Source organism: Notolepis coatsorum (genome assembly GCF_963971535.1).
Source record: "Notolepis coatsorum genome assembly, chromosome: 11".
NCBI lineage: Eukaryota > Metazoa > Chordata > Actinopteri > Aulopiformes > Paralepididae > Notolepis > Notolepis coatsorum.
The window spans coordinates 30,089,453-30,101,675 of NC_140175.1; the positions used below are offsets into that span (position 1 = coordinate 30,089,453).

A 12,223-nucleotide genomic window follows, 5' to 3' on the forward strand; every position below is an offset into this window, starting at 1 on the left:
GCACACCTACGCCGCCGTCCCGGGTTCGCCTCCCGCTCCCGGGCTGATTTGTCGCATGTCCTCCCCACATCCTCTCCCACTCTGTCGGTCTTGTATGGCCAATAAAAGCTGGAAAAATGCTAAAATAAATCTTTAAAAAATTTAAATAACTGTATTCCATCTCTTCTCCATCATGTTTCTTTTTTTTAATCCTCTCTTTCTCAGATTTTTCTCTGTTTTCTCCCCGTCCCAATTCCCCCCCTCCCCTACCTGTTTGTTGTGCGCATGTTCTCCTACTGGTCGGTACAAGGGAACCCTGAAGTCATCCGCACGCTTCCTCCGACAGGCGCGGCGACAGCCAGTTACTCTTTTTTCACCTGGCAGCGAGGACTCTCATTGGTGAAGTGTAACGCGTGGGAGGTCACGCTGCCTTCATCAAGTCCTGCCTCCGCTGAGCAGGCGCCCAGACCTGACCTGTAGGCGTCGCTGTCCACAACGCCAGATTCCCACCCATGACTTGCCCTCCCCCTAACCCAGCCAAATGGGTTAGTATAGCGATCAGCCCAAGCCCCAAGCAATGCCGACTCCGGGAGTCGAGACCGCAGCCTCTTGCATTGGTGACGAGCGCAATCTCCGCTACGCCACCTGACCGCCCGGATTTATAGCACAGTTTCGACCAATTTCTTTATGCAGAAAACTATACAAGTTATTGTAACAGAGATCAATACTCCTGGTTCTTCGGACCGTTATTCAAGAGCTCCATGACCTCCAGTAGAGCCCCTCTGAAAATCTCAGAGGAAAGAAAATTAGCTGGCAGGTGTCTATTACATCGTTTGATTTGCTGCAGGGCTTCAACCATGGTCTGGATATTAACCGAGTCACCGGCCTGAAAGCGTAGGCATAGTACTGAATGGTCAGGTAATCTACTATGGATATCGATAAGATTTGCACATTCAGAGCCAACAAGTTCAGATGGTGTATAAACACTAAATTCAATGCATGATTTCAAGTCAACATGAGGAGTTACAATGTAGTCCACAACAGCTTTCCCCCTTATAGAAATGGAAGTGAAATTATCTTTGTCAGCGTTTAACCTCCCATTTACATACTACACAGCATTTTGAGTATTTTACTAATTCAATGAACAAGTGTGTAGCAGGGTATTTCTGAAAGAGCATACATGTTCAGCAAATCTTACCCAGACAAATACAGGTGGACACTGCCCCAAAATGAGGGCACCAGATACAATTAAAACAGTCACTCAACCACTGAACTTCACATTACATTTTGTATTTTATTTTCAAATGTCTGTTATAGGGATGCTTACATAACCATATAAAAAGAAATTACTTACAGAATCAAGAAATGTTTTAAAATGTGAATGCAAATGAAACGCACTATCTATATTGTGCTAGAGGATTATGCTAAAATACACAGGGCTGGATTTCCAAGTACAAACAATTTGATTGTTATTTATTCACATCACACATGAATCTCATTTCAACTATCCATGAAAAGATCAGATCTGTGCAACAAATTCCCAAATTTCCCCAAGAGGATCAATAAAGGAATATCTTATCTGATCTTAAATTGTTCAAATCATATTATTTGGTTATGTGTACATCCAACCAGAGAAAGACTTTCGTCTTGTTTACATCAGGGTCCCCCATTTTCAATTAATAATGAATTGTAAGTAAGGGTGCAATTAGCACCGTGCAATCTATTCTTTGTGGATCGAGTTGAGTGAAAATCCACCCTAAAACCGAATTTACAATGTGCTGGATATCAGAGCATCAAGACTTACATTTCCCTTTAAGTTGGTCTCTTTGCTGGTGTGATTGTTCCAATGTCTAATATAAAGGTAAGAAGGAAGGAGTGTGTGTGTGTGTGTCGGACTGTCCTTTGCATATCCCGAGAACCATTAATCCGATCAACTTCACACTTGGCACGTGTATTGCTGAGGACCCAGGGGAGTGCAGTGTCGAGCGTGAAGTCGATCGGATGAGCGGTTCTTGAGAACGCTGCGAGCACCATTACCAGGGGGCCAAGCTAATGGCCCACTCCGGATGGCCACGCCCCGAACGGGCAGTACACTAGTAGAATAAAATAGAAGCCAGTAAAGACCCAGTATTCAAAGCAGACTCTGTTCTTTTGCCTTATATTCACAATTAACTGTAAATTGCACTGCAGAGTGTCCCACTCACTTCCCCAATACTGACACTATTGACTGTATAATACAAGAGTCGAAAACGAAGTGCAAGGTGGCTGCAAAAAAAACAAAAGAAAATGATATTGTATATTTTCTTCTCTTTACATTTGAACAGATAATACCCACATACATACAAACACGCACATACAAATATATTTATATATCTATACATTTATATAACATTTCCCATTCGTTGCCAGCAATCTTTTAATGCCTTTTAGGGAGTATTGCAGAACAACATTAATGTGTTGAAATAACACAGGATTATCAAGGGTTCTTTCCCAAACCCTTCCAAAAGGGTGTTTTTCAAAACATCCAACATAACAACATTTGAGTGTATAAGGTTATGACTTCTTCTGATTGCTCAAATGCAGGACACCCTAAAATATCCCAAGTGACTGATGGTGACCGTCCGTAACCGCAATGAAAATCAATTGACCTTCATAACCATCGAACCATTGTAAAATCTGAAAATTGCACGGCATGTTCTATATGTATACAGTTGAGGATGATATAAATGGTCATAGAGGCTCTAAATGAATGTTGAATGTTAAAGGGTTTATTTAGCTTAATTTCAATTATCTATCAAAAGCTCCTCTCCTTTCTTCAAAACACTGCGTTCACATTGAAGTCATGGTGACTTCACAATGTGAGCAGCAGCAGGGCTTTAGGCAGAGGATAAAAACAAGTCATATTTATTTATCCACTAGATATGGCTGGTTTCACAGAAATGGATTAAGCAGCCCCTTGCTGTTTTACCCCACTGAAAGAAACCCTTTAATCTAATACTAATCCAGGTACATGCAATTGGCCCATAGAATGATTATAGAGATTTATGTATATCATAGTGAAATATAAATCCAATCTCAATAATCTTGTTTGGAAAAAAAAAAAAAGAGTCAGAAATCAGCCCATTCACCTGCCACTGTGAATGTGTTTGGAAACCTAGCCCAGAGCCTGTAGCGATAGAGAAATGTAGACATGTCGAAATACTTCCCAAAGGTCAGTGAATTCCATGACCACAACACCAGAGGGAGTTCCACAAATCATGTTCAACCCAGATTCGGCTCAAACAAGGGACTAAACACGTTTTGCAATTATGCCACAACAATGTGGAACGCCCTACCCACAGCCGTAAAATAATGTGAATCCCTACCCTCCTTCAAAACCGCTCTCAAAGAGCACCTACGGGTGGCTGCAATTAGAAACTGGCCCCGGTAAATGTATCCTCTTAGCAGTTGTTTGTATTGAGCCGTACTGTATTGTACCCATTCTGCAATCTGTTAATAAAGTTTTCAATCAATCAATCAAACACAGTCTGACTTCATACTTAATTTTGGCACAGCCTACCTCCTCAAAGCCCCCAGGACTAAGCTGCACACCATGGGCGATCGAGCCTTCTGCTCGGCCGCGCCCAGACTATGGAATGCTCTCCCCAACCACCCGAGAGCACCATAAACTGTTAATACTTTTAAACGTGGACTCAAGACCTACCTTTTTAGAAAGGCCTTTTATTAGTTTTTATGTCTTATTCATATGTTGTTCTGCTATGTCTTCTTTCTTCTGTAGCACTGAGACTCTCAGGAATGTAGGGTGCGTTATAAATTAAATGCATTATTATTATTATTATACTGCAGTACGACTTAATTTCATTAGTATTGGTTTCAATGGAAGTGTTCGAGTGTTGCGTGGTCTGAATGCGGTTTTAGAGACCTCTCCGCCCCACCAAGACAGAATTCCCGGCCAAACGGAGCAAGAGAGGGATACTACACCAGTGGGGCATGTGAATTCTCGGACTAACTTTTACAATAATGAACAACATGTGGAAACTTGGCTCACGGAGACTCTGGAAACCATGGTGACATTCCTAAACCACCCTCCCCCTCCCAAAACGGTCATGCGTGTGCTAAGAACACAATGAAAGGTCCCATGGTTTAAATTAGGTTACAAAACCTTGCAGGAAAACACCATTTGAAAAAGGGCTTAAGTTTGTGAGGTTTGCATTTAGGGTGTACAGGTTTCAGTACTTATTAATGTCTTTGAACCATTAAAACTGCTGTTGTGGTACTGTTGATGACCTAGAACCCTTGGGACTGTTTTTACTGGCATGGACCGAGCGCTCTGGAGCCAGTCGAAAAGAGCCTCAAATAATGACGTTATCCAGTTCCACCCCAACTGGCCCACAGGACATGTCACTGAATGTTGCATGTTCTGTCCACATCTACTCTAACCAAATGCCACTTCGCCGACGGCCTGCATGGGAACTGATCTTGTCTTCTTAAATGGAACATGCCGACATTATGGGAAATGCGCTTACAGTCTTCTCGAGAGTCAGACAAGATAGACACGATAAGCACATTTCCCATAAGGTTGGCGTGTTCCTTTAATGCAAACGGCAAAAAACCTTTTACTCATTGCCTAGTCCTACACATATATGCTCCTTTTAATGAAGATCTTCATTGAAAGGCATTTCCATGTAGCTAGACGTAACCCATGTCCATGAAACCAGCCTAGTAAGAACTACTGTAGTGATCTACAAAACCATTCACCAGAGCGGCTTTCTTTAAATACCACAATATTTATTTTATTTCTTCTATTTTCCAGGCACATGGGGAGGGGGGTTCTCTATTGGTAATATAATCATAAATAGCATCATTAGCATCCCTCCAAAACAAATCTAGATTATTAGCTTGCAGCTAACACTTCCCACTAGTTTCAATAAGAAATGGGCAAATGTAGAGTGTTTTTCATGTGTTAATTGCTTAGTGAGTAAAAATAACAGATTAAAAAATATCAACACATATAGACCAAACAAACACAAAAGGACATTCATCAGACATTTTTACAAGATAAAAATAAAAAAGATTACGAAAATCCATGAATCTACATTTGTATAAATACACAATCGCTATAAGGCAACAGAACAATGATAGGCCTAAAGTATTCCCAGAGTTTTCATAATAATTCTACTGTTATTATGAAGGGGCGGAGACAAGGTTTGAGGAATTTGGCGAACCTAGCAACCAATCTTACCGCCTATAACTACCGAGTGTGTTTGTCGTCTTGTTACTATTTTGACTAGTGCCACTTGAGATGATAATAATTATTATGATTCTCATTAAACAAATTAAATAAAAACAAGCAAGTGCTTAGATCTCTCATCTCTTTTAGAGCATTACTGGAAGTAATTAGTGCTTATGGAATCTGCATTGGCATGATTTGTACTCTATGTGGGTGATGTTGAACCTGAAGTTATAGTAGTGTAATTCATTTTAATATATATAAATAAACCTGGTGTTAATTTCAGTTACACTGCTGTTCTAATTAGCGTTCTTAGGGATGGAATGGTTCATGTAAACAAAAATCCCAACTGTCCGGTTCTCCCACGCGGTTCAGGCGCCAACAAACAGCCTGTTTCACTTTTCTACTGCAATATGTGTAAGTGTGTCTGGAGTGCTTTTGTTTGTAGAACTGGCAAAACTGTAATATTTACTGTCATATAACACTCGTGTTTAGTTTTGTCTATGATGGAGAAGAATTAAGCGGTGAGAATTGCGCACTGCAAGGCATAAGCAAGCCTCAATTGAGTTTGTTTAGCAAACTATATATGCAATCGCAGATAGTAATATTTCCCAATTTCCCACTCATTCCCAATCTTAAACACTAAGCAGAATTGTCTAATATTCCGGCCTACAGAGGGATGCACCTCCAGAGCCAAGTTATTCAACTGCCCACAACTCTTTGATTGAGAGGGAAGATAACAAAAAGCTATTTGTCAGGCAGCGTAGCTACATGAATAGAGCTCCGGACTCATGATCGGAAGATCACCGGTTCGAGCCCCGGTCAAGACCGTTGTCGGAAAGTGTTGTAGTTGTCCAGCAGGGGGCACTCTGTCCTCTGGACTAGTCAATAACAATGCTCCTGTTACGGTGATAGGGACACCATACAGCTGCGAGTGCCGTCCTTCGGATGAGACGCTAAACCGAGGTCCTGACTGAATTCGCTTGTTAAAGAACCCAGGACGCCAATCGTAAAGAGTAGGGGGTTCCCCGACGTTCCTTGGCAAATTCCCAATCAGGTCGCTGACATCAAGGCCACCTAATAATCCCTCCCCCTTAATAGGCTGATATCAATCCCTGCCTCCTGAGTCGTTCAGCCATTGTGTAGTGTGATGTGTGCCGGGTGCCAGTGTATGGCAGCCATTGAGCCTGCGTAGCCCAAGGTTGGGTGCTACCAGTGGTGGTGAAGGAGGCCATTTCCACCCTACATTGTGGGAAGCGCTTTGAGTGTCTAGAAAAGCTCTATATAAATGTAATGATCATTCATTCATTCATATTCAGACCCCCTCATGAGAGCCACGTGGAATTAACAAATACATGTGTTCCTTGTGCTTTCAGCTAACACGCTGAAGGCAAAACATAATTATCATCATCTTTTTACCAAATATTATTGAATTGTCAATGGTATTTCTTCCTCCCCACTGAACCGTACTGAACCAAAAACTGTGATCCCAAAACTAGAAGATGAACCAAACTGTGATTTTATATTTTTTCGTATCCACTTTTTCTCCCCATTTTTCTATTTTTCTCCCATCCCAATTTCGTATATCCAATTCTTCCCTCCCCTGTCTTGAACGTTGCTAGACTATGCCTCCCACTGGTCGGTTGTAGTGAGGACAGAAGCCTTGCATCACGTGTCCCCTCCGGTACACAAGGAGGCAGCCTGTCGCATCTTTTCACCGCAGCAGCTCGAACTCTCAGTGGCGAGGAGTAACGCGTGGGAGGCTCACGCTGCCCCTGATACTTCCTGCTTCCGCCGCACCGGCGTCACCAAACCGACCTGTAGGAGTCACTGTCCACAACGTCCAATCCCCACCTACCGGCTTTCCCACCCTCTAGCAACGGCGAGAGCTGGGCTTGATACCAGCGTCTCCTGTGTTAGAGGCGAGCGCCTTGCCCACTGCGCCAATCAGCCGCCCTAAACTGTGATTTTGTGAACTGTTCCACCCCTACTGATTATCCAAATGTAGTTACATTTTAAGGTCCCCTACAGTACATGAAATGCCCTATGGCCAGAATATATAACCCAACAATGCTTTTCTTTGCCACAAATTACACCTGAAAAGGTGAGGTTGTCTTATATCCTCGGACTAAAGATTATTGCTCAGAGGTTCAACTCTTGAGCGATATTTAGCCCCTTTCGCTATGACATGTTTAGCATCTATGGATTCTTCATGATCTATAGTTTCATATGATACCACTGGCTCCATGCTAGCTTAAAAACAGAGAGTACAACTTAAAGACAGTAACATTACTGTATGATTCCCCAGCTCTTTAGGTTAAAAGAATGCCATACTTAACCAAGGTCAGGACTGAGGAGTTATAATTCCAATTTTAAGATAATCTTTACATGTTTTCACTTTGAGGTGGGTAAATGTTAGAATAGGCTTAGTAATAGGCTACAGTTTAATTGTATCTTTATTCTATTTAAATGCATTGCAAATCATTGCATTTTTATCTCATTTAAAGACAATTTAATATGTAAATATATACTATATATTTATCAGCCACATTTTTCTGTTAGTATATTTGGTCAGACAGATATAATTATATTCTTAATAAAAACAAGATAAAACCATTTTTAAGAACCTTTCAAAAGGTTGGTGATCTTTTATTCAGGCCAATAGGGTATTTAACGTCATGTACAGAAAAGCTTCAGCCTACAGTATGTTAAAGAATGAAAACCTCTCCCGGTCGTTAACTTCATACATATGAAACCAAGTGACTGAAAGCCCAATCATCATCTACATACGTAGACGTGTGACAAAAGTGTGTTAAAGCCTCGAGATTCGAGGATTGGAGTGCATCACTACAGAAAAGACATTTTGTCCTTGTTTTTGGCCACATCAAGAATCGGACAAAATCCAAAGCTAGGAATCGTCTTTCTGTCTCTTCAATTTCCTTAAAGGATCATGCATCAAGGTATTTAGTGCTCGGCATCCTTCAGATCACACCTTAAAATGGCTTCAAGTCTAATTTATACTCCCAACGTCAAAGTAGCGCTGATGCTTTGTGGAAGGTGTTGCAGGTACCGGTGCCGGGTAAGGAGCCCACAGTACCTGCGGTCTGCGGAGCCTACTGTACGTGCCCCTCTCCCAAAATGAACCTGCGCGTCGGGGGGGGGGGGGGGGGGGGGGACACGGCACCGCGAGTGACAAGGCACCACGAGCGCTGCGATTGGCCCACGTGCCTTGAGGGCCAATCGCACGGATGGAACAATGGAACGATAAAGGCTGAAACCCCCACAACCAAGCTGAAGGACAGATGTGGAAACTAATTCAGCCTTTTGGCAGAGGCCATTTGACATCCCTCATAGTCAGCATTTGGTTTCACTCAACGAGGGACACAAAATGGCATGAGACAAAGCCACCAGTGACAGTGGCTCGGGAGGTAGAGCAGTCGTCTGGTAATCCAGAGGTTCCCGGTTCGATTCCCGCTCCTCCCGTGCAGCATGTAAAAGTGTCCTTGAGCAAGACACTTAACCCATAATTGCTCCCGATGAGCAGGTTGGCACCTTGCGTGGTTGCCTCCGCCGTCGGTGTGTGAATGTGTGAGTGAATGGGTAAAATGTGAGGAACAAATTGTAAAGTGCTTTGGATAAAAGCACTATATAAATGCACCATTTACCGCCTATTGAGTTATCTCAGTTGGATTTAGTTTAGATTATTTGAATCGCCACTAGCAGAAGATTTTATAATGGCAATACTCTTCAGTTAAGTGATAGATCCGGATTCATTCTTAACAAGGTGTCAAGTGAAATGACGTCCCCAGGAGAAACGGCTTTTTGGCAAAGTTCAGTTCAGGATGTCAGAGGTCCCGTCTGCACCTTTTGCTGCACTTTGTAGCAACCGGTCTGCATTGGGTTCAATTCAACTAGGGGAGCAAAATAGCATGAAAGGACAAAACTAGGGATGTCTGATATTATCTGCCTTTATTGGCATTAAAATGTAATATCGGAAATGATCTGTGTCGGTTAAATATATATATTCTTTTTAATCATTATTTCTTTTTTACATTTATTTAACCGTTATTTACCCAGGCAAGCAAGTAAGAACAAATTCTTATTTTATTTATTGTCAAAAGTATGCATAATGTTGTGTTAATTCCACGACAAGAGATATGTAATGTTAATTACCTGAAATTATTCAGTTTTTTTGGGGGGGAAACCCCGCATATATCGGTATCGGAAATTAAGAGTTGGACAATATCGGTATATCGGATATCGGTAGAAAAGCCAATATCGAACATCCCTAGACAAAACCTATGACAGCAAGGGGCTGATAACTATAAGCAATTTCCCCTTGTTCTCCTAAACAGCCCCCTGTAGACCTTGGGGCAAAAATAAACATTTGAGAAATGTTCTAAATAGCCATTTAATTGTTCTATTTTTAGCTGCCACCAGCAGCTCTATAGGTCACTCTGTTGGTTTGTTGGTCGGTCGGTTGGTCCAGAAAAATCTCCCTACCCTCTAGTAGGTTTCACTCTAGGAGGCTGAAATTGGGCATGAAGGTTGTGTGTGTGTGTGTGTGTGTGTGTGTGTGTGTGTGTGTGTGTGTGTGTGTGTGTGTGTGTGTGTGTGTGTGTGTGTGTGTGTGTGTGTGTGTGTGTGTGTGTGTGTGTGTGTGTGTGTGTGTGTGTGTGTGTGTGTGTGTGTGTGTGTGTGTGTGTGTGTGTGTGTGTGTGTGTGTGCGTGTGCGTGTGCGTGTATATTCATGTCAATTGGCTAAAAGGGGGCGTTGCAATGAGAGTGGCCCATCACAGATTTGTCATCTCTATTTTGTCCCAAGTTGTATTGTTCTGTCTCAGTGGGTCTCAGGGGCATCTGTGAAGCATTTGAGTGGGTCTTAGGGAAAACACCGAAAACCAAGTGATCTCAGAAGGGTCCGCAGGAGGTTCTCACCACAACCACGCTGTAAATCAATCTCAGGGGGTCTTAAAGCTAGCAGGTCTCAACTGAGTCATATACGTGTCCTCATCAAACATGACCAAATTGTCTTTCTATAAAGGAACAAATCTCAGCTCGTGTCTTAGGCGGTCTTGACCAGGTCATAGACGTAGATGTGGAAGTCGTCGTCGAACTTGATGAAGTAGACGGAGGGCTTGGCCTCCACCTGGTGGATGACCATCCCTGACCTCTTCCCTCCGTCCTCCTTGGCGTACTCCACCTGCTTGCCCACCAGGCTGTCCACCACCTCGCCCGGCTCCCGCTCCGTGGGGGCGCTGTTGTCTGCAGATAAGAGGATTAAAGGGGACGTTTAGGGGGGGGGTGTACACAATTGCTTCCGCAGCAGCCTATCCCCTACCTCACCCACAGGAGAGCTGTCGTCTGCAGGTAAAGCGTAGATGAAATTGAGGCTGCTCGATTATGGCAAAATTACGATTATTTTGATTGATATTGAAATCACGATTATTAAACATGATTACTCGTTGATTTGGATCAGAATCAGAAAGGTCTTTATTGCCAAGTAGTTTTCACATACAAGGAATTTGATTTGGTAGTTTTTTGATGCAACATTAACGGACAGACAATTACAGTAGAATAAAATAAAAGGTGGAATAAAATAAAATGGAATAGAAACTAAATTAAAATAGAAGCGCAATATAATTATAAAATAAAATTGCGGCCATTAATAGCACCCTTAACTGCGTGTGATTGACTAATTGCTAATTATATAGTAGCGCAAACACGCCCATACAGTGTTGCAGTTGAGTGCAATTTGCTCCTGATATCTGGCAGCGCAGTTGGCTCGCAGAGTTTGAGCAGACCTGTCCATGGTGCTGAATATTTAGGCCGAAGTTAGGCAGTGTGCCAGTGAAAATATTTTCAGATTTAGGAATATTTTTAGAGTGAGAAATGAAGGTGTATTTAATGTGTAGTTAAGAGAATAAAACCCGCATTCTCATATACTCCAGAATAAACTTTTCATTGACCGTGTTTCCAGCGTCTACTCATGGACCTGACGAAATGTTATAAATTAAAGGTGGAGCATATGAGTGTGCAGGTTCTATTCTCTTTAATGTGATTATTACCTAATCCATAGCACTATATAGCATTGCCCCACCGCTACGATCCAGGCATCTAAAACATGTTCGTTTTCGCATGGTGGTACAATTGGAACGCGAGTGCAGTCAATAGCGTCCACAACATTGGGGAAGCCAACAACGTTAAAGAACTCCTGCTTTGTCTCCTCAATTTCCCGTCTGTCTTAGCACGGACGCAATGATGATGGCAGCGCAGTTAGCACGGTATTTCACCCTTTGCGAGTTCTTTGTGAATAGCAAGGTTTGTTTTGGGGCTATTTGCACAGACATAGCATCAGAAAAAGCCATGCAATACCTTTGTGAATTTGCCAGTGTGTGTCCTTGTTATTTAATCTACCCCCCCTATCCTAAGTAACACAAGGCAGGTGGAAGATACACAGCGCTTCAGCCAATCTGGCTCCTCTCCCAAGGTTCTGTGGCCAAACTCCTCTGTGTCTCAACCATCAGCATCCTAGCTGCATGAAAAGACATCAGGGAATATTTATAGCATGTTCCCATCACCCAGCCCTTCACTCCTTGTCGGCCATGTCTCATCTGGACATAGGTTTTAGGATGGGTTTTGGGATGATCTGCCACCATATTAGGCTTTGCTGGAATATTTTAACCTGATCTGCCAGATGGTCTGTTACACATAACCATCTGGGAAGCTGTCCTTTGAAATTGTTTGGAATAGAGCCAACACTCAACATATATATATACTTGGCAGAGTATCTTTGTACGTAGCCACCTGTAGTTCCTCAAAGGAAGCCGTCAACACAACTTGAAGCCTGACCAGATGGATTCTCTCATGATCTCGTGAAGCCAGCTGCCATGCAAGATTAGGTCTGTCCATCAGCTCATCAGATATCCTCTCCTAGCAAGCCCCTTGTCTTGCTAACACACCGAGACATGGAGAAAGAAATTGTATTTTTTCCTATACTTTCAATCAGCTGAC

The 12,223-nt window shown here is 42.5% G+C and overlaps 1 protein-coding gene across 2 annotated transcripts in view; it reads right to left on the bottom strand.

The window, feature by feature from the left end:
• Positions 1–1,301: 1,301 nt before the first annotated feature.
• The window catches only part of LOC311237419 (spindlin-1-like), a 57,776-nt gene continuing 46,854 nt past the window's right edge, over positions 1,302–12,223 (bottom strand). For both annotated transcript variants that reach the window (XM_084325288.1, XM_084325287.1), the window contains one exon: positions 1,302–10,474. In XM_084325288.1, coding sequence (XP_084181414.1) covers positions 10,275–10,474 — 200 coding nt within the window. In that variant the 3' untranslated portion in view covers positions 1,302–10,274. The remainder of the gene's footprint in view (positions 10,475–12,223) is intronic.